Source organism: Carcharodon carcharias, chromosome 15 (genome assembly GCF_017639515.1).
Source record: "Carcharodon carcharias isolate sCarCar2 chromosome 15, sCarCar2.pri, whole genome shotgun sequence".
In the NCBI taxonomy this organism is placed as follows: Eukaryota; Metazoa; Chordata; class Chondrichthyes; order Lamniformes; family Lamnidae; genus Carcharodon; species Carcharodon carcharias.
In genome coordinates this window covers 102,698,854-102,722,605 of record NC_054481.1, presented here as the reverse complement: position 1 = coordinate 102,722,605, position 23,752 = coordinate 102,698,854, and the positions used below count along the sequence as shown (strand labels likewise).

Here is a 23,752-nt window from a genome sequence, read left to right as displayed (position 1 = left end):
GCTCAGTAGCACCACTACAGACTGAGCTGGCTGAGTCTTAAAGGACAGAGCTGCTAGACTGAGTATGCAGCAGATGTTCAGGGAACCAAGAGGGAAAAACCTACTTGATCTCAACCTCACCTATCCAACTGTCACAGATGCATCTGTCAATGACAGTATTGGTAGGAGTGACTACTGCACAGTCCTTTGGAGACCAAGTCCTGCCTTTACATAGATGATACCCTTCAGTGTGTTGTGTGGCACTACCGCTGTGCTAAGTGGAATAGATTTAGGACAGATCTAACATACCAAAACTGAGCATCCATGAGGAGCTATGGGCCATCAGCAGAATTGTATTCAAGCACAATCTGGAATGTCATGGCCTGGCATACCCCCACTCTACCATTACCATCAAGCTGGGGTTCAACCCTGGTTCAACGAAGAGTGCAGGAGGGCATGCTAGAATCAGCACAGGATATACCTAAAATGAGGTGTCAATCTGGTGAAGCTACTACACAGGTCTACTTGTGTGCCAAACAGCAACAGCAACGTGTAACAGACAAAGCTAGGCAATACCACAATCAACTAATCAGATCTAAGCTGCCACATCCCGTTGTGAATGGTGAATTAAACAGCTAAGTAGAGGAGGCAGTTCCTCAAATATCCCTATCCTTAATGATAGGGGAGCCCAGCACATCAGTGCAAAAGTCCAGGCTGAAGCATTTGTAGCCATCTTGAGCCAGCAGTGCCACGCGGATGATCCATCTCGGCCTCCTTCTGAGGTCCCCAGCATCACAGATGCCAGCCAATTTGATTCGCTCCATGTGATATCAAGAAATGGCTGAAGGCACTGGATACTGCAAAAGCCCTGACACCATTACAGCAATAGTACAGATGGCTTGTGCTCCAGAACTAGCCACGCCATTCCTTCTCGTTGTTTATAAGCTAAATGATCAGCTCGCCCATACAGCACAACATTACACTTTCTGATTGGTGATCTCTCCAGGCACCTGGGAAACACTGTGAACATGAAGCATGAAGTGCAATTCAGACCTTCAAATAACTGTCACATGCAAAAGATAGTTAATGTTTCAGGGTGAAATTAGTGTTATGGAATCAGCCTTGGAGTTTAATTGGGCAGTTCACAGTGCCCGTTGAAGCAGTTCAGTAACATGCAGAAGGCATCTGTGGACATTTGGCTGAGCAAGGTTTTGGCTCTTTTGTATCGTATTGAAAACAAATGGTCCAGTTGCTGTTTTTCCTGAGCATAACTGAACAAACGTGTGACTATGTGCAGGGTCCTAAGGACTCTGTTATTCTTGCTGTCACATTCTCTGAGCTCCAGCCCTTAATCAGCTCCCCCTCTTGTCGTTAGCTCGGGGCAGTAATGCATTCTGACAATAGCACATTGGCGATTTAACCTGGGAGCAAATCCCTACTGGGCTGTCTGTGTGGATGTCTGATTAGCTGGGTAGCCCAGTGGGCCCCCCTCTGGGCTGTCTCCACAGATGCCTGATTAGGTTGGTAGCTCCCTTGAGCAACCCCTGTGGATTTGCCCCTGCAGATGCCGAATGGAAATTGGTTTGTGTTACTGGCCTGAGTGACTGATCCCTGCAGGGGTCCACAAACCGGTTCACACACAGGACAGTCAAAAGTCCACACTGTGAACTTGGAATGACCCCAAATGCTGGCTTCCTTTGCAGGTTCATCCAGAGGGCAGCCACAGTTTGTTACATAGATGTGATACTCTGTCCCTGGGTAACAACAAGCAGATCAAACAAACCAACTATTTCAGACAGTAGAACACCACCAGTTAAAAAAGAGAACAGAACATCCCACTTAAGTCAATGAGAAGTGCCTTTTTAAACTAAATAAACGTTCAGTAAAGTGGAATTAAACATGTAAAATAGAGTTCACAGCAACATTCTGTCAAGTAGATTATAGTTAAAACTGGTATTCCCCACCATTAAAAAGTAAAGAAAATTGTGATGATCAAGTCTGTTGTGTACGGGTAAATTTTGTGACACCGTGCTCCCAGTGTAGAGGCTAGCACTCTATTCAAACTATAGACTGGGAATACAGCCCATAAAATTAACTGTAATGAATGACACCAATCATTTTCTACAGGAACTACTTAAGTTAATACAGACATTTAAACCTGAAAAAAAACAAACTCCTTAATGTTCTTCCTGCATCCTGCTTAGGAAGAGAAAAGCCTATTGCCACTCTCCCACATCAATTCTTGGATCGGAGAGCCAGTTTCAGAAGGTGTTCTGGATTCATTTCACAGAGCAAAATGCATGCTGACAATGCATGCCTGCCTGTACTCACGTAATTTTTGGGTTCCAGGAAATTCAGCTTGTTTTGCTATAGCTACTTAAATTGGGTTAAGTGGCAGTGCCATCAGCTCCCAATGCACAGGGCTCATGCAAATACAAACCTGTTTGATTTATCAAATTTATCAAATGTTAGGTTTCTGCGGTGGCTGTTCATAGTGAATAAACCAAGGAAAGTTACCAATGGCTACTTGAGACCAGTGTCAGTGACAGTACAGTAGTATAAAAGCAACTAGCGAACCCAATCAATGGCTGGAACCTGCATTCTTTTCCTTTCGCGTTCTTTTTCAGAACAGAAAACTCACAGATCAAGCAGCATCTGAAAGGTTCGTATCCTAGGTCTTTTCATAAAGAATGAACCATACCCCAAATGTTAACATTTTTCTCTTTCAGATGCTTACTGGTCTGTTTCATATTTGTAGAACATCTGTTTTGATCAGGTTTTGATCATTTGCACTGTTCAGTTTAGCAATTTCTTTACCAGGTCACTTGCAACAAGGTTTGGTCCCTCTCCTACAATAAAAAAAATAAAAATCTGTTTTCCTCCCATATTATGTCAATAAAACCTCTGAATGTCAACAACTTTATATTTATACAGTGCCTTTAACATCATGAAACACCCAAGGTGCTTCACAGGAGTATTATAAAACAAAAGTATGATACCAAGCCACAAAAAATATATTAGGTCAGATGACCAAAAGCTTGGTCAAAGAGGTAGGTCAAACAATCTTCAAGGGAAGAGACTCCTATATAATTTTGCTATTCAGTTGAAATTTGATGATTAAGTCCTGTTAGCACGAGCTAGCATAGAGCAAGACACCATCAATGTAATGATCCCAACAAATTATAATTTGCATTATAAAACAACACAATTAAGTACTTTCAGCAAACATCCAGTGTAAAAACATGTGTCCTCACACAGCCAGCTCAGGATGGCTTTATCACAAGAACATTAATGCAAAGTGTAAACAGACACTATCCAGCCAGTAGGAGCCCTCCACTCCAGAAGACTTCATGGCTGCAAAAACCTTATCTGACCCAATACTCAGAAGTTGTAAATTATAACCAGCATTGAAATTGTTTTGGGAAAATTGGATTTCTCCACTAGTGTACAGAGTACAAAATTTACAAGGCAAGTTAGTAGAATCAGATAAAAAAAAGTTTTACATTATTGAAAATTTGTCATGTTAATTCTGAATGATATCATTCCATCTTCATATATGTGCACTGAATTAGTCAAGTTACAAAATTTTGGACAAATAATTTACAAATAAGGGATAAGTTTCCAACTGACCTTGCTATGCACTGTGGTACAAACAGGGTGCTGTAAATTATTTTGGATGCAACATAAAACCATTTAAAATGGAACATCAGCAGATCTCTGCATAAAACTAGGCAGCTGCTTGCTCATCATTTAAATAGAGTAAGACAGTTTTGTTTAACACTGTTTAGTGCTTGGAAGCTAGTCCTTGATTTATAAAATAATTTGTCCAATCATATCACAATCTTGAATATTTATTGCAATACAGATTAGAAATGATAGGTGAAGATACAATGCTTGTATTCAGAATAAACTTGAATCAGGAAAATATAAAAATACTGTTGCTTTCTCTTCTCATTAGAGTTTCGAAATCAATTTCATTTTACAGCCTGCAGTATAACAAGGAAGGTGACTCACACTGAAGTTGTCACAGTTTTTGCATTTTGCTAAATGTGACTAACAGGGATGCACCTTAAAATAGCTTCTTTGTGAACAAAAACTGAAGAAAAATGCATCTGTATATATTCCCCTGGTTTATTCCCATTTTCGTGAACCACAATAAGAAAAATATTTAAAGTGAAGTCTTGAGAAGAATGATTTCTCTCTAGTGACTATATTTAGGATCAAAGCACTGTTTAAACCTAGAAGATAGACTGTGTAGCAAAAGGACAAGTGCAGAGCCAGCTGATATGAACTTTCTTTCAACCTCAACTACTTGCCAAGATAAATATGTTGAACTGCTCTCGATGGGTTAGACTTAAACGAGGAGAGTTTGCCTAGTGGAGCTCTGTGACAAGATGGTAAAGCAATTATACTTTATATGAACTAGAACTGCCACATTAATCCAAAATGTTCTGAAAAAAAAAAACAAAAAGACAAACACCAGAAAACACTCATAAAGCTCTTTGGTTCCAGGTCATGCTCTGCAATTAATAAGATTAATAAAACAATTGCTTTCATTGACTTTTAAAGTAGACACGAAAAATCTTTGCAAAATGAGACATACGCACACATTTTTCAATGCCACTCTAGACATATTGATGAGAACAGTACTCCAGTTATACATCACACTTCCATTTTTTATTTTTGCCATCCGATTTTTAAACTTATGAAAATATAAGTTTTTCTTTTGTATGCAATCAGTTCATGCTCACCATTTAATTGTTCCTCAGAAGCATTAGTGCAAGACTCTAAACATCATTTGTACTATTATTCTCCCGCTGGCCTCTTACCTGCTCTTGATCTTTACATTAAGAACTGCCGAGGTGACATCGGCCGTCTTAATTTTTGCTCCCTTCACTCACTCCAACCTGCTTCCTTCAGAACTTGCTGCACTCCATTCTCTCAGATCTAACCCTGCCATTGTTATCAAACCTGCAGACAAGGTGGGGTGGGGGGGTGGCTGCTACTGTCTAGCAAACTGACCTTTCACTTTGTAGAGGCTAAATGCCAACTTTCCAACACTTCCTCCTACCTTCCTCTAGACCATGGCCCCACCACCAAGCATCAAGCCACCCTTTTCAGAATAGTCAGACCTAATTTCATCCGATGATCTTTTCTCCACTGCTTCCCACCTCAAAGTTCCCCAACCCTGCACAGCTCAATCCTACCTCCTTCTTAAAATTCATAAACAGAGCTGCTCAGGTAGACCTATTGTTTCAGCCTGTTCCTGCCCCACTGAACAGATGTTTTCCTACCATGACTCTATTTTTTCTCCCCCTATCCAGTCTTTCCCCAGCTCCATCTGTAACTCTTCTGATGCCCTCCATCACCTTAAAAGTTGCCAATTTCCTGGCCCTAATCATCACCTCTTTACCATGGACAAGGAATTTCTCTACACCTCCATCCTCCACCAGGATGGTCTGAGGGGTCTCTGCTTCTGCCTTGAATGGAGACCCAACAACTGTCCATCAACCCTCACCTTCCTAATCCTAGCTGAACTTGTTTTCTCATTGAGCAATTTCTCCTTCAACTCATCTCACTTCCTCCAAATAGACGATGTTGCTGTGGATAACTGCATGGGTTGTTGTTTTACCTGCCTTTTTGTAGGATATGTCAAACAGTTCTTGGTCTAGTCCTACACAGGTCCCCTCCCTTTCTGGTACATTGATGACTGTATCAGTGAATTGTCCTGCTCTCCCCATGAATTGGAAAATTTAATCAACTTTGCTTCCAATTTCCACCCTTCTGTCAGTTTCATATGATCCATCTCTGACCTTTCCCTTCCTTGACTTCTCTGTCTCAATTTATGGCGATAGGCTATTAATGTTCATTATAAGCCCACCAACCTCCACAGCTATCTTGACTATACTTCCTTACATCCTGCAGCATTCCTCTCTACCAGTTCCTTGTCTCCATCACCTCTGTTCTGATGGTGCAACCTTCCACAACAGTGCTTCAGAGATGTCTTCTTTTTTCCTCAACTGAGGATTCCCCCCACTGTGGTTGACAAGGCCCTTGACCATATTGACCATATCTTCCACACTTTTGCTCTTATCCCTTTCCCTCCCTCCCAGGACCATGATAGGGTTCTCCTTGGATGGGATATGAGTGGGCAAAAGCTTGGCAGATGGAATATAATGTGGGAAAATGTGAGGTTATGCATTTTGACAGGAAGAATAGAGGAGCTGAATATTATTTAAATGGAGAAAGACTGCAGAAAGCTGCAGCACAGAGGGATCTGGGAGTTCTTGTGCATGAATCCCAAAAAGCTAGCATACAAGTTCAGCAGGTAATAGGGAAGGCAAATGGAATGTTGGCATTTATTTTAAAGGGAATGGAATATAAAAATAGGTAATAAAAGCAAAAAACTGCGGATGCTGGAAATCCAAAACAAAAACAAAAATACCTGGAAAAACTCAGCAGGTCTGTCAGCATCTGTGGAGAGGTGCACAGTTAACGTTTTGAATCCATATGACTCTTCAACAGAACTCAAAAATAGGGAAGCCTTGAAAGAACTATACAAGGCACTGGTTATGCCACACCTAGAATACTGCAAATAATTTTGGTCCTCTTATCCAAAGAAAGATATTCTGGCATTGGAGGCAGTCAGAGGTTCACAAGGTTGATCCCGGGTATGGAGAGATTTTATGAGGTTGAGTAGGTTGGGCCTGTACTCATTGGAGTTTAGAAGAATGAGAGGTGACCTTATTGAAACATACAAGATTCTTTCGGGCCTTGACAAAGTGCATGCTGAGAGGTTGTTTCCCCTTGTGGGAGAGTCTAGGACCAGAGGGCATAATCTCAGAGTAAGGGGTCACCCATGTAAAACAGCCGAGGAGGAATTTCTTCTCTTGGAGAGTAATGAATCTGTGCAATTCTTTACCACAGAGGGCCGTAGAGGCTGGGTCATTAAGTATATTCAAGGCTGAGATAGACAGATTTTTAATCAGTAAGGGAATTAAAGGTTATGGTGAAAAGAGAGGAAAGTGGAGTAGAGGATTATCAGATTAGCCATGATCTCATTGAATGGCACAGCAGTCTTCAAGGGCTGAATGGCCTACTTCTGCTCCTATGTCTTATGATCTTGTCCATACCTTCCATCCCACCAACCTCCATATTTAATGGATCATTTTCCGCCACCGTCAGCATGATGCCACTACCAAACACATCTTCCTCCACCCTCCTCTTTCAGCATTCTGAAGAAACTGTTATCTCTGTGATACCTTGGTCCACTCCTCAGTCACCCCAACACTTGGCCCCCTTCCCATGGCACCTTTCCTTCTCTCTCCTCACTGTCCAAGACCCAAAAGATTCCTTCCAGATGAAGTAGCAATTTATGTGTACTTCTTTCAATTTAGTATACTGTATTCACTGTTCGCACCGTGTTCTCTATGTTGTGGAAACCAAACGGAGATTGGGTGACTACTTTGCAGAACACTTCAATTCAGTCCACAAGCATGACTCCACCACCCTTCCCCAGCTTCCTGTAGCCTGCCAGTTTAATTCTCCGCCTTGCTGTCATGATGGCGTCTGTCCTTGGCCTGCTGCACTGCTTTGCTGAAAAAGCTCAATGTAAGCTTGAGGAACAGCATCTCATCTTTCAGTTAGGCACTTAGGGGCCTTCTGGAATGGGCGGATTTGTCCTATGAGGAAAGGCTGGGCAGGCTGGGCTTGTATCCATTGGAGTTTAGGAGAATAAGAGACGACTTAATTGAAAGCGTTAAAATCCTTAGGGTTGTGACAGGGTGGATGTAGAGAGGGTGTTTCCTCTTGTGGGAGAATCCAGAACGAGGGATCACTGTTTAAAGATAAGAGATTGCTCATTTAAGACAGAGATAAGGAGAAATTTTTTCTCTCACAGTGTTGAAAGTCTTTGGAACTCTCTTCCTCAAAAGGTGGTGGAAGCAGAGTCTTTGAATATTTTTCAGGTAGAACTAGATAGGCTCTTGATTAACAAGGGGGTGAAAGGCTATTGGGGGTAGGCAGGAATGTAGAGTTGATGTTACATTAAGATCAGCCATGGTCTTATTGAATGGCAAAGCAGGCTCGAGGGGCTGAGTGGTCTACTCTTGCTTCTAATTCGTATGTTCTGGACTCAACATTGAATTCAACAATTTTAGACCATAATCTCTGCTGTGTATCTCATTTCCTGTTCTATGCTTGTTTCAGTTTTCTCTTGTTTTTGCTTTCAGTCAGCAACACACCTGCTCTAGGCACATCTTTTGTTTGTTTCTTTTCTTGCCCCATCACCAATCCCTTTGGCCATGGAAGACCAACCCTTCCGTTATTTATTCCTGTTTTCCACCCTATCACAGACCTTCCTTTTGTCCTTGTCCCACCCACTCCTTGTTCAAATCCTATTACATTTCTAACTTTTCCTACTTCTGATGAAAGGTCACAGACCTGAAACTTCAACTCTGCTTCTCTGTCCATAGATGCTTACTAACCTGCTGTAGTATTTCCAGCATTTTCTGTTTCTGTTTCAGATCTCCAGCATCTGCCGTATTCTGCTTTTTGAGCTGTCCCATTACTGTTCAGCACTTCAGCATTTAGATCCTGTCACTTGTGTTCACTGTCCTCAACAAAATCTGGTCAAGTTGGAGATTATTCTATTGAACCACCTTCATATGCCCTCACTGTGTGATATCTAGCTTACCTAGGTTTCTCTTCCATTTCCTCTTGTGCCCACTCTAAATTCATCTCATTACGCCGAGGAAACCCACTTTCTGGTCCCTTGACTACATTCTGACTAAACTCTTGAGCACTGAACTTCCTGTCCCATATGCAAGCTACCATTGTGAACAGTTCCTTGTGCACTGTTCCACCCTTTAAAAAAAACACCCTCGGTTCCTCTGTTACTGCAACTGCACAAACTCCAGCTTCCCTTTCTTCTCCAAGGTCTGTCATCATTCTGTTTCCTCCTGAATTCGTACCTACCTTTCCCGCAATTCCATATCTGAATGCTTCTAATCAGATTTCTGCTCATCTCAACAAAATGGCTCTAGTTAATCACAAATAACATTTTCTGGTGACTGTGGTACAGCACTCATCCTCCTTTCTCTCTCTGTTCATACCTGTGATCTGTTATTCAGTTCAGTGAGGCTGTGCTCACTCGTTTCCACTATTACCTACATGATGAAGTCAGACCAACTGCAGCAATTGCTTCTTTCCCCAACCCTCACAACATTACTAACAGTTTAGGTAGTGCAATCTGCCACTCTTCTCAAACCTGAAGTTTTGCCTATAGATTTTGTCCCTTCACCCAGATGTTTCAGTTGAAAAAAAACAGCAGTACAATAATGCTTGTGAGAGGACTGTCAAAGAATGTTAAATTATAGATAGCTCTTGGTTGCACTCTCATGCCACTAAGCAGTGCCCAAACTCTTTTCATTTACAACTCTTACACTTGTCAATAGAAATGCTAACTCCCAACAGTCTCGTCTGGGTATTAATTTGGAATAATTTAGAAATTGGGCAGGTATCCTTCAGGTCCAGTCCTTGAAATTTACTCCTGCTGCATGAAGCTCTGCACCTGGAGTACTAATTTTTAACTCTTGTCTACATATTGCTTACTCACTGAATTGGTGGACAATATTGAGCCATTTTCTACATACACAATCATTCACTAGTTATAGTCTAAGGACATAACAAGGCTACTTTAAACTGTGACTGAGAACTGTCCATAAAGTAAGTGTGTTGGGCTTTGGTTTTAAAAGCTGGAAAAATGTGGTACTTCTGTTTAAATAATAACAATGGCTTCACACCACCCTCATCCCAAATTAAGGTGTGACTTATATGCTGGCATTTACAGTAATTATGAAATATAGTCAACTGGAGGAGGAAGTGCTTTAGTTTTAAAGTTAAAAGCTAATTCTTAATTATAGCTTACAGCTCTTCCTCCGGGTCCCACCCTTTTGAGTTTCTAGATTCAACCAACAGCCACTCACTTCCTGTCAGCAAAAACACAAAGTATTCGCTGCTGTAGTTCTGTATGGAGATCAAATCCATTCTGCCCCTTTCCAACAAGAGCTGGTATACTCCCACATCTGTTTCATTCAGCCCTATTAAGGGATTTTCTTTTCTTCCGGTTTCCATTTTCCAGGGAGAGTTTACACATGCAACATTAACCTGTCTTTACTCATTACAGATGTTGATAGACCTCCAGGGCTCTTCCAGCATTGTATATACCCATAAATGTTCTTGTTGCAGCCACCTTCCCTTTTACATTGCAATGCTTTGCATATTAATATTTGCAAAAAATGTCATAGATGAAAATGAAAATTAATTGCCAGAAAATTGGAATTATTACAAACTGGGTGCACTCACCTGTGCACCTGACCTTTTATATCATGTTTCCACTGAAAAGGCCTCTGTGTTAGGAATCTAATCTGACAATTTACTGTGTCGGTCACTAGAGTTATTTGTGTACTGATGCTAATATACAATTTTTAAAAATGACCATTTAGTTGATTTTGTTTAGGACCATGCCAATACACTGTGTGTGATGCTTTTAATATATTATTTCCTATTGTTCCCATTGGTCCAGTGACAGATTTGTAATCACTCTAGTGTTGTCCAGGTCAAAATGTTTGCATCATGCACAACTTGTGACAGGAAGGCCAAAATGTATAATTACGTTGTTGGACATTTTCACTGTTCAGAAAAGTGAGCTTGCATTTATAAAACACAATCTGAGGATGTCTCAAAACTCTTCTCCGCTAATATATTATTTATGATGTGCAGTCCCAGTTGCAATGTTAAGTGAGTTTAATACAAATATTTACAATAGCCAGCATTCGGCTGCTTCAAAATCCTGATAAAAATAAAACACCCAGTGTGACTGTTAATTTTACGTACACATCATTACATGTTATTGATATTCCACTGGAATCTCCTACTTTAATATTTTCAAAATCAGAGCATCAACACATCAGGCTTCAAATAATACCACTGATCATATGCTTAAAATTTCTATTTTAAAAGAAGAAACTCCCAGCCAGAAGATGGACATAAATCTATGCACATTAACAGCAGCATCATGAATAAAACACCAATCAGCTTGATTTATGTTTGTGCAGCATACCTTAGCAGCCGAATTGGAGACACCATGTGTGACATTTCGTATCAGGCCTCCAACGTTTCCATATTTGATCAGTCCTGAGACACCCTCTGATACATCGTTCAGAAGCCCCATGGGATTACCCAAAAAATCCACCGAGCCCAGGATTCGAGTCGCCTGACTCATCAACTCCTGATAATAAAGACACATTTTACTGCCTCTGAAACTATATTGTTTCTAAATATTCACTCTTAGGCTGCGGGCATTACATTACAGGTACTCCTTAAGAAAATGATTGTATAACTGAGTGGCTGGTAAGGCCACGTCAAAGACCAGATAAGAGTCAATTCACATTGGTGTGAGACCAGGTGACTCTCAGAGGCCAGACTGGGTAAGTTGTCTTTTTCATAGGACATTCTTATGACAATTCAACAGCTTCATGGTCACTCTTTATTGATACCAGCTTTTTAATTCCAGATTTTTCTTTAAGCTGAATTCAAATTCTCAAACTTTTATGGTAGGATTTGAACTCCTGGTTCTCTGGGTTACTGGCTTACCAGCCAGTAACAATACCAGTACAGTAACATTGCAGTACCCATTCAATTGAAATAAGTGATGATACAGAGCTTTGACTTGGAAAACAATTTAGATTTGAGGCCAAATGGAGAAAATCAAGATAAATAATGCAGGTATTTTTGGTACGAGACTCTTTCCAGACATTTTCTCTTCATTAGTAATTTTGAAGTTCCCTTCACCACATATAATCTCCTCATTCCCCAGAGGCACTGACTCATGCTAGGTATAGTTCCATCATCATTAGCAGGCATCCTGTACCTCACCCAAGGATACATTCTATGTGCAAAAACACAGAAACAGATTATCAGCAGGCTATTGGGATATGGGGCAGGGGTGGGGATCATTGCACTTAAAAATAAGGGAATCGGTCAAGATCAATCCAAAGTATCCTTAGTTTAAAATGGTCAAATGTAGTGCCCTGACCACTGTCCTAGCTGGAACTAGTTAAATTATCACAAACACGGAATTGAATCTCTGACCTGTGCCATTTCTAAAACAATTATAGTCTGTATGATTCAATATCATACCACACAGTGCCTTTATTCTCTGAACCATGACATAAGTCACTGATCTGGACAACTGAGATCAGACAATACTGAGATCATGAGCAAAATTTACAAGTATTAGAGATGAGAGAGGAGTGGTTACAATTATAGTAATGAATATACATGTGATAATGATGTCTTACACACAGTAACAGATACGGCATTGCTTTAGGCTGCTCTAAGAACTCGATTTATTACAAATTAATATTGACAGTTGGGAGTCAGAGATGTCACCAACTAATGATAATGATTCATACACATTGAGTGTGCCACTTGCAAATGTTTAAAGTTGCAAAATGTGTTCCCTTAAATAGTTGATTTAGTAAACACACCACCCTGTCTAGTATTGAGTCATGCAGATCTGAAATGTCTCAGGTTCATGACCCATGTAAAGTTAGCTGATGTGAACAAAGCTGCCACAATTGGTCATTTTCCTTTTCCTAGGTACGGGGGCTGGGATGAGAATCAGCCAGAGTTCCCACTTTGTTTGGAATGTACACTTAAGTGGATCTTGGCGAGGGCAATACTGGGCTCAGCCTGGCTGCTCCTTGAGGAATTAAAGAGCATGCCATCACTTACCCTGTCTAGGTTCCCACATGAAGAATGACCAAACAGATTATGAACCAAAGGGTTTACCTATGAGGCTCTCTTTGTGGTCAAAACAATGTAATTTTGCAATCCCAATACAGGGAGTAAGAAAAGTAGTTTGAAAATCTTAACAGGAATCCAGTATTGTGCACAATAAAACCAAGAAAACTAATAAACGATGCTTGGGTTACCCTAAACACTTGAGGGGTGGTGGTGGTACAGAAGTAAATGCTGTCAGAAGTAAAACACTGTTGATACTGTTCTAAAGTCTGCACAGACTAAGAACATAACAACATAATAATAGTACTAGGCTATTCAGTCCTTCAAGCCTGCTCCGCCATTCAATCATGGCTTTAACTAACAACTTTTGGTTGTACTTTCATGTGCCTGCATCACTGCTTAGACTGAAAAGGTTTCTTAGAGAGGATCATCACTTCCTATTTGGGACACATTCACACACCGGAAAGTATGAATTTTGTTCTTCTTGACCAACAATGCGAGATCTGACCAGTTCTACTGACCACTCTAATGCTCACCTCCTTAAAGTGCTTGAGAATATCATTGATGATAAATTCCTGTGTCTCATACGGGTGCACTCGGGTGTATGGATCCAAGTGAATAACTGCATCCTCAAACCGGATCAACCGGATTCCCAGAACGCCCCTCAAAGCCTACAACAAAAAAAAAAGCACCAAATTGATACCTGCATGACAGCAGCAAAAGATCATGAGTTCTGGGAGTTCACAGTGGACGCTCAGTTGGAATGTCATGTAACAGGCAGAGCAGAGCTTCAGGTTGCTCTAAGCTAACATGTCACTTTCATTCTATTCAGTGACAATTGGTATTGACAGCCAGTTGGGAGTGAAACCTGTCATAAGATTAGGATGATTCATATGGTTTGATCTTGTCATTTGCAAAGGCCAAAAGTCTGAATGTGGTATGAACCTAAACAAAATGACAGGAATAAGAAAAGCCCACTCACCTGCATCAGTTAATTCCTCTAGTAATCCAACAATCCTATCTAACTATAATTGAATAACCTGCGATTTTACTTCTTTTGTCTTGCTTGGTGGATTATTCCAAACATATCTTTGAATCTTTTTCTGACATCTGTCTTAAATTTAAAATTCAGCTTGGCTCAGCTCACAGCACACTCACCTTTTAGTCAGAAGACAAGAGGCCAGATTTTTGTCTGCCAATGGAGGTGCAAAGTGAGTCGTGAAATGCTGAACTAATTTTTTTTCCTGGAAAAACAATTTTCCTGTGCTTCCTGACCTCATAATTTTTGTGGCGCTTTTTGGCAGGTTAGGAATGTCTTGGGTGCAAAGACACACCCACATTTCTTGACAGCAGGGTTAGCAATGTGAAAACCACAGGAAAATTGTATTTTCTCCCACAGATAATTTGTGCGTGATGTGGTTTTTGCAAACCGTAAAAAAAAATCTTCTTGGAAAGTTTATGACCACTGCTGGGGGGCGGGGGGGGGGGGGGGGGGGGTGGGGGGTGGAGATAGAGAGAGAGAGAGAGGAGGATGATCCTGCTGAAAAGTTGGGTATGTTCTGAAAAAGGGGTGGGGAAGGATGAAAAAGAGAGGAGGATGTAAAAAGAGGGAATGGGTCAAAAGGGTGGGGGAAGGGTGAAAGGGATGGAAAGGGAGTGGTGAAAGGGGAGATGTTAAAGAGAGAAGGGAGCAATACCATTAGTTTTACATACTCTGGTATTTCATATAGGCTCTATCATATACAGATCTCATTGATAAATAACCAGTTATGGAACCAGAAAAAGGCAACTGCAAGGAATTATAATACAAAGCATCCCATTCAAGGAATACACATAAAATGTATGCTACCCAAGCCAAGTTACAGGCTTAAATCAAAAAATAATTTTGCATAATTGACTATGCACAAAAACACCATCTCTAAATTAAGCTGCAAGTGAATCGCTTGAATTTGTCATTACTATCTGAAGTTGCTGCTCTGTTACAAAAGATACAGCAGAAGGGTATGTCACTGGGCTTCACAAATCAAGTACAATAGCGGCTGTATTTCAGCCAGCTCTTGCTTACTATGTGCTCCTTCATTTATTATTTAGCATAAGTAATAAACTTATTGAACCCATTACTGTGGCCAGGATTGTGGAACCTTCTGGCCATCACCAAAGTTATCAAGCCTCTTTTGAAAAAAAAAGTTTGGTGGTCCTTAAGATGTATGCAGCGTGGCCTGAAGAAACTCACCTTGAGTTCGACAGGTAGTTTGCTGGAGGTGAACACACTCATCTTGATTTGTGGCATGCTGAGTTTGAGATTTTCAAAATAGTAGCGTTTTGCTGTCCCACCTTGCTCACTGTTCTGTTCAGGGGCATTTTCATCTGGTTTTTCTACATCTGTCAGGGAATGAAGGAGACAAAGTGAAGCAAAACTTAAAATAATAGGCCCTTGTCAGCCCTTCATATCCGAGGAGTGAACTACTCCTTAATAATGAATGCAATTAATAGGTAGTTTATGGGGCTTTGTTCTACAGACAACCAGGGCTAAATACGCTTATCAGCTACATGCCTTACTCAAATATAATCTTCACTGCTCAATGATAATGTGATGATGACAAGTATTTTAATTTGATATGAAACAATTAAATAATACTGATAGAAATTTCAATTAAATGTAAATTTTACACATTTATCAATTCACTAATGGCATCTTTAGAGAATCAAAGAGGGCTAAATCTACTGTAAGAAGTTTTCTTTTTAGAAAGATTGCTTTGTAGAATTTACTACTACCATATGGCAAGAGGTTCCCACGATCTTTTTCAAGAGCTCATACACTGTGCAGCCACGTTATGTGCTTACAAGTTAATGATGGTGAGACAAGAGGAGGGTTATCTTCTAGCCTACACAGGGGAACCCCAACCCACCAAATCTCATCACAGCTGCTCCAACGATCAGATAACATAGAAGAAAATTATACATAGGAGATTTCAGCTTAAAACAGAACTTGAAACTGCATATGTACTTCTGTAAGTTTCTCTGTGGGTCTAAATTTAGATGACGTCCCATTTAAGTAACATAGTAAAGATGTTCCCTACTAGGCATACAGTTATATAAATGGACCATGGAATTTGCAACTAATTATTATAATTTTTTTCAATTTGTCACTAGAAACATCAAAAGCCTTGATCCTTCCTTCCAGGTGAACATCAATGAAGTGAAGTATGATGGCAGTTAGGATCAATAGTGGATGCCACTGAGAATTAAAATTACATGAAACTATCCTGCAAATTTTACAGCTTGGATTATAATGATTAACATATCCCACCAGGATTTCAAGGCTGCAAATTAATCGCAAGTTTCAGAAAAAAGCCACCAAGCTCTTTTGAACTCCTCAATTAGTTTTCAGCCTGTAACTCATTGCTGCATTTCTGCTATTCTATATATAAATTATCCAAGCACCTCAATTAGTTTCTAGCCAGTAACTCACTCCAGATAGTCACTATTTCATACAACAGGAGTAGACCAAAGTTTTTAACCTTTATGGGCCATATAGGTGCAAACCAGAGAGCTCTGTGGGTCACGTAAAGCTTAAATCCTTGTTTCCTAAGTTTGCATATATCTCAAGCTATTAATATGAACAGCTTGCAGTGTTCCAATTTGGAATTGATCCAACAATGGGGCAACAGCTCCAAAAATGGTTCTTTCCAAACCGCCAGACCAAAAAAAATACCAACAGTACAAATCAGCGAGTAGACCTAAGCATAAATAGACTCGGGCTCATGGTTTGGATTGCCAGGATTCAAGTCCCAAATGGCCCTGCTCTAGACAACTCTATTGCATCATTGGAACCCCTCCACTGGAGGTTGTGACTGATGGAAAATGCACAAAATGTTTACAAAATATCATAGACCAAAGGGTTATAACAGAATGGAAATATGTAAATGCTTCATAGTTTTCTAACAAAGTAATTCTAATTTTAAAAAAGTCCTTGAACATGTCTGCCATAGGTTCAGTAAGTAAAGTCACAGAGGCTCAGAAGACTAGGTTTGACTTTCATTATGTGTTGAGTTTGTTGACCACAGTCTCCCTGAGCTCAAAAGGGATAAGTAAAGAGGAAGAAAAATGAATCTCTGATCACCACTCAGAGGCCTTGCTGGAAATCTACATGTGCTCAATCAGTGGTACCTCTGGAGATCTTTTACTACCTAGCTTACTGGCATCAATTCAAAAGCCCCTGAGTGTCAGGCCAGGTTGTAGACAATTTATTCTATGACACATACATTTCAATGTTAGGTAAATGCAAATTAAACTGCCTCGTGGAATGACAGCAATTTAATTTGGTGTAATGAGCTTTTGTAAAGAGATGTGTACTGTAATGAGTGCTCTAAATATCCAGTAAAACTGGATTGTACAAATAATTGAAATCACAAAACTATGCATCCCAAAGCCAGGAAGGGTAAACAAAGAGTTAATTGTACAATTAGCAGCCTAAATTATTGAACTCTTCAGGGAGATTGCAGTCCTCTGCTCTCGCCTTGTGCGCTTTCAACTTGAGAAAATTAAAGCTTCTATATGCAACAAACTTCTTGTTGAATTTGAAACATTACTAAACAATAAATAAATATATTTACAGAGGAATTGGGTAATACATTGACATGACTTAAGCAAACGATTCCTTTCACCTCTGGGATACGAGTTCAAATCTAGCCTGACTGACTGAATGAATGAAATTCCCTCCTTCTTGCCTGCAGTAATTCCCAAGACAAAATAAACTGGCATTAGCTCAGTTCAACTTCATGTGTGTGTGGGACCACAGCTTAAAATTAACCCCAAAGAACATCAATTGACAATCACAAAAGGGGGAAAAGAATGGTTGATGTGGGAAAACAAAATATTAACACTAGTACTTAAGGCTGTTCCTAGGGATTCGGGAATAGAAAAATCAAATTACACATCAGGCTTAAAGAAAATAATTAGTAGGAATGTACAGCAGGAAGGTTAATTTTCTCTCCATTCTTTGAGACAGCACCGGCAAGTGCCACAATGAAATTTTCTACATGGTTTAAAACAGATTGTTAGACAAAATATAAGCCTATTATTTTCTCCCTTTTGGTATCCCATGCAGAAAACTTGCAACTTCACTTCTCAAGTGAAAGAAGGTAGATGAGTGACTGCGTCTAAATTTTTTCCAACAGTGCTTCCAAGTCAGTCCTGGTAGCACTCTTGCCTCTGTGTCAGAAGATTGTGGATTCAAGTCCTACTCCAGGACTTGAGCACAAAAATCAAGATTTACACTTAGTGCAGTACAGAGGGAGTGTTGCACTATCGGAGGTGCCATTTTTGAGAAGTTAAAAAATCAAGGCCCTCTGTGCCTTCTCAGGTGGACGTAAATGATCCCATGGCATTACTCCAAAGTAGATCAGGGGAATTACCTCTGGTGTCCTGGCCAATATTTATTGCTCAATCAACATCACAATATTAGATTATCTGTTGCTGTTTGTGGGAGCTTACTTTGTGCAAATAGATGGGTGCACTTCGTACATTATAACAGTAGCTATGCTTCAAAAGTACTTCATTGACTGTAATGCACTTTGGGACATCAATTGGTTGTGAAAGGCAAAATAAATGTAAGTCTATTGTTTTTGTTTTAGCTGAGAAGAGGCAAGTGACAGTAGCTAAGCAACAATCCCAGTTTTGTTCTTAGGCTTATTGAACAGTATTCATTGTAGAAGTTGTACATAAGTGAATACACTTTCAATTGGTGAGCTGCTTTTAAATTCTTCATCTTAAATTGTTTGAACCACTGCCACTACATGACAGTCCAATACCCCACCAGTGCTTTATTCTTCCATAATGCAACTCAAAACCCTTTCTAGATGTGACTCAAATGTGAAAGGATAAAACCTGCGACTGTATGGTTGTGCATTTTTAACAGTTCAGGCAGATAATTTCAGACACCCATCATTGTTTTTGCAAAAATTCTTGAGGCAACACTGAACTCTCCTTCCAATTTCCCCTCTCTCCACATGAGAGGTATCATATGAATACAGAGGGAACGACTCATCAAGTCTATTAGTGCTAGTTTTTACACAAATCAAAAATAGAAAAAATAAACCTGCTTTCAAATACTTGTCTATGTCTGAATGAAGGCTGCTGTTGCTGGATAATTATGCTACAGACTCCTTCATCCTAGGGTGTACCATTCCATTATTTTCTGGACTCCCCAAGAGATGGGACACATAAAATGGATAACTCAGTCTTGGTAAAAAGTGCCTAGGAATTCATGATAACTTTTAGCAACACATCAGTATATCAACTTAATGCAATGGGCAACCTTGTGCAGTTTGCAGAATCCAACTTTAACATGCAGTGGGACAATTGGCAGCAGTTATTGTACTGGGAACCCAAATAAGAACAGTAACCTGGTTAATGTCTCATACCTTGATCCAATTGCCCCAAGCCAAAGAAGTGCAGCAGCTTCAGTAAGAGTTTCTCTTCGATTTGAACTGTTAATTTCCGCACTGTGATCATAAGATGCTGCAGATTCAGAAATATAGCCAGTCACATAAAACAAGACAACTTAATAAACATTCTAACTTATTTCTTTGGCAACAAACCCCCAAAACCAAGTCTAACAAACTTCCTTGATTACCACTGTAATTTTAGCGCTACTATTTCCAAATATTCTCTCAAGTCTTTTTTTCACCTCTCTCCAAAACACATTTAATATTAACAGGTGAAAGCACCCTGTTCATAAATCCTCAAGTCTCTGTAATTGGTTACCAGATAGTGACAGAACCACTGATTTTCTTGACCCTGCTGAGTTGCTTTCTGCTTGATCCCGTGCAGAGGCTGAACAGGCCATGTGGGAAGTGCTACTTCTTAACAATGATGAGTGTGCATGCATGGAGGTGGTGGGATGATATAAGGAAATTGGGGCAAAACAAACTGAGAAAATGATGCACTGCAACACTGCCCACTATTTCTCAGAATCCAGAATTTGGTCATAATTTCTAGTGGTCTAACTTAAAATGCCAGGCATTGCACCAGAGGCCAGTGATGCTAGGAATTATTGCAAACACTTGATATACTCGAGCCTACGGAGTTTGTTTGAATTTATTCTGCAGATGCAGAGACTAGCAGTACAAACTACAATCAGATTTTCAAGGACATGGTGATGGGTTTGGGGCTCGTAACACAAGCAAAACTAAAGACATGGGGCATGGCAGAATGAGAAGTGGTAACAGCTTTCAAGTTCTGCAGCTAGAAGTTTGATTTCTGGTGAGTTGAACTGCTACATTTGATTTCCAGCTTGTTCTGAGTTGGTTGATTTCAGCCAAGGCAGCAGCTGAAGTGTAATTGGCCTCATTACTGCAGCTTAAGGGGCAGGGGGAAGGGGAGTCAGCCAAGGTTCATGCTTAATTCCAATTTGGTAACCCTGCTGAAAAATGTTGGCATGTCAATGTATAGTGAGGACTGGACCGGGCTCAGCTGTGATGCCCTTCGAAGTCAAATTGCTTGTTGATACTTTATGCCTTGGCTCACTTATTAAGACAGGCCACTTGGGTAAAGTATCGGGGCTGCCTGCACTTGAGGAATTGTCTGCAGCATAAGACATTTCCTTTCAGAATGGGAAGAAAATCTGGAAGGAAAGGACACAACATTAAAATAATTGCTTCAGTCAAACTTAAAGCTCCTTTTACACAATGGTGTTAGTGCCCAAATTAAACTAGCATGGATCTCATTTGTACAGCAAACACCTGCTATTGAAGGAACTTACTACAATGTAAAATAAAAACCTTTGTGCTGGGTTTTGGTTGTTTGACACCAATGCTGTACCAAGAATACTGGAATGGGACTGCCACCTGTACTTAATCAATGCTCTAAGCTGATACCACCAGGAAAATGGGAGATTTTGTGATCAAGAAAGAGTGAGACAGATTGCAGAACCAAGTAAATACATGGAGCTATGTTCATTTTTAGGAATGACTCACCAGTAGGAATGGGCTTCAATTTAAATGAGTTTGGGTAGACAGCCTCATCAATGCTGAGGGAATAGGGGGATATCATTGTTTTCACCCTTATCTTGAGACTGCAGGATAAAGCAACCTTTCATTGTTGGGAAACCAGAGTCTGGATGGTTAACCAGACATGTAAGATGGGGGCACCTTCAAATTCCACGTAAACGGACATCATTCCTCGGGCAGATCTTATAGGTTGTGTTTGCCACCTGGTGGCCACAAAGGATGCGCAAAATCAGATTGGCAAAAGTCACTTTTCTCCCCTCAAAATTTTGGAAGCCCTCCATTATGTTTCACATACAGGATGACATGTTGACAGGCTATTCAGCTACAGTAGTGCTTCACAGTCAACGTTGTGCCTACTCTCACCTAATATCCATGCCCATACATTTTCTTGCAGCAAACAATGGCTAGTGAGCAAGTGCAGAAACCCTAGCTGAGTGTTCCTCTATTTAGGACTACTACAGTACTGCAACTGGTGTCCCAGCTAAGAACAGCTGAGTCTGGGAATCAAACCTAAGGCCTTTTGGTCTACATGGCTGTGTTTTGCACTAGGTGGTAGGTATCTCTATAAATGAGGCAGTTGAGAGTAGAGGTCTATTCCGTTTTATTGGAAGCTACTGAATGTTCAAAGCGGCTCACTATTGAAGGTAAAGCTGTGGGCCTTGTGCAGTGAAACTAGAGACAACTGAACATCAATCTCAATGATAAACGTTTGATTCAGATCTTATTTGTTTTAAAAACCCATTGAAACTCAGGATGAAAGGTGTGCAAAGAGTTAGATGAAGAGGGACACGAGGGAGCTCGTGTGGAGCATGGACAAGTTGGGCCACATGTCTTGTTTCTGTTCTGTATTTCTCTACGTTATTGTGCATTTCACCAAATAATATAGAACGCATCAGTATTCAGAAACTTAAAACAGCGGCATTACTGGGCACACACCTTGAAAAGTTCAGTCAGTGCACTCTTGCTAGGGATCTTCATTGCATTGATCTGAACAGCAGGGCCTGTTTCAATGCTATCTATTTCACTTTCAAGGCTGTTGGGGGTTAGTGAGAGTATTACAGGTTGCGTTGTCCCCAAGAGCTGGTTATCAATCTATTGAAATACAGTAATAAACAAAAGTCTTAGAAGCATTTAATATTAAAACAACAAAAAAGTTGGCCTTTATCCTTGTACGAGCAAACATGGTTTTCCAAAGGAATGCTCTTTCACCTACAAATCTAATGGCCTCCCAATTCCCTTTTAATGGAGATTCAAGCTATCAGGAGCATTTCTCAACAAAACTAACTGCAAGCTCATGAATGGTAGAAATAAGTCATAGGGATTTATAAGTAGCCATCATGTCCTCGCCAATAAAATGTCTTATTCCCCATCCTAAGGGACCTGAACACTTACTGTAATACCATTCCGTAGATGCTGACAGCCTCACCAAGTCGAATCTAGACAGCAAATGTTGGCAAACTGTTTGATCATGGGGGCATCAGACCTGATTCCACAGATCTATAACAATTTAGAGCACAGATGGACCCCCTGCTGATTCTTTGTTAATGCAATCCAAAAGTAATCTCACTGCCCCACTCTCTCTCAGACTTCAATGCTTTTCTGCTACTGAACTATAGGAAATTCTCAGCTGCATGAAGATAAAGCAAATCTGCCCATTGCTGCCCGTCCTCCACCACCAACCCCCCCCACCCCCCAACTCCTCCATTTCGATGGTTCTCACGCTCCTAACAGTCACCTGTATGCTACTTCCCTGCCTAGGCTTTAACCTGAACCTTGAAGTTCCAAACTGCAATGAGGCAAGCTTGCAATTCTTTCACCACTCTGCCAATCATACCATTGTAGGATGTGTTTTCAAAATATTCTGGAAGGGACTACAGGATGCCCAACCTTTGAAGAATACTAAAGTGCATTGCTGAAAGAGGCTTCATTACCTGTACATCCTGAATGCTGACCTCCAGCATCTGACTGGCGGCAGTCTGGGTGTAATGAACATCTATTCCTGTTAAAGTGGTAAACACCAATTCCTCAGGGGCTTTGTTAACCAGCGACAAACCAACTCCCCCATCCAGTTTCACTAAAATCTGCAAATTTACAGCATAGTGAAAGTTACAATTTTATTTGGGTACAATATTTAATTCCACGGTAGTTACCGAAGATTATTTTCCTTACACTGATTTTTTAAATTTATTCTTCTAAGGTACCGACTCTTGGGCATGGTTTCACAGACATTGACAATACTTTAATACCTCACAGACGTGTGACCCTTGGCAGTGAACGTCAGGAGGCCAGTAGGTCATCACTGCCCTCTGAGTATCCACCCGATATTCACACCTGTGCAGTTCGCAGATTATTCAACAGAAATTAGTGTGAGAAATGGCTGAATTAAAACACCAGGAATGAAACTTGGATGTTCTGTTCTGCATGGCTCATAACATTTAAACACTGAGCAACAGGGGATCCTGCATGGTGTATTTACAGACCTGTGGGGAGGAACAGGATAGGAACTGGCTCACACAGATGATTGGGATGTTAACCAGAAATAGTTTTATCTTCCTTCAAGAGAAAGAAAGCTGTTAGGAAACACTGGAGCCAGGTAATCCAGTGAGCCATGGCTGAGCTCCCCTAAATCCGACTTGCTTTACAGAAGTTGTGTTGAACTAAATCCATCTTGGAATACATTAGAGGATGAATTAACACAGTCAAAATGTGCTCTCCGAATCGGGAAGCATTGCAAAGTGTACCTGATTCAACATTCATAAAACAGTAACACGTTAGAGTACAGAAGTAGACTTTTGGGCCCAAAGTGTTTGTGCCTACTCTTTGCTAGAGCAATCAAAAACTAACCCTATTGTATTCCTCTCTCTTTATGCTCCTCTATCTTTTCTTGAATTTTTTATTCCTTTTTAAAAAAAGCAATGGTTTCTACCTAAACATCTTCCTGTGGCAAAACATTC

General features: G+C 40.4%; 1 protein-coding gene across 2 annotated transcripts in view; it reads right to left on the bottom strand.

Moving 5' to 3' along the window:
• Window positions 1-23,752, bottom strand: part of vps13d (vacuolar protein sorting 13 homolog D) — a 281,437-nt gene that overhangs the window by 64,312 nt on the left and 193,373 nt on the right. Inside the window, exons 58-64 of one of the 2 annotated variants that reach the window (XR_005945250.1) lie at window positions 22,730-22,879; window positions 21,735-21,890; window positions 19,212-19,308; window positions 15,020-15,168; window positions 13,323-13,457; window positions 11,102-11,269; window positions 2,717-2,828 (exon numbers count right to left, since the gene is read on the bottom strand). Coding sequence is in view for 1 of the 2 variants with exons in the window: in XM_041205688.1 (XP_041061622.1) it covers window positions 11,102-11,269; window positions 13,323-13,457; window positions 15,020-15,168; window positions 19,212-19,308; window positions 21,735-21,890; window positions 22,730-22,879 (855 nt within the window). In the remaining variant the exon portion in view is untranslated. The remainder of the gene's footprint in view (window positions 1-2,716; window positions 2,829-11,101; window positions 11,270-13,322; window positions 13,458-15,019; window positions 15,169-19,211; window positions 19,309-21,734; window positions 21,891-22,729; window positions 22,880-23,752) is intronic. The other variant, XM_041205688.1, reaches the window with a different exon arrangement.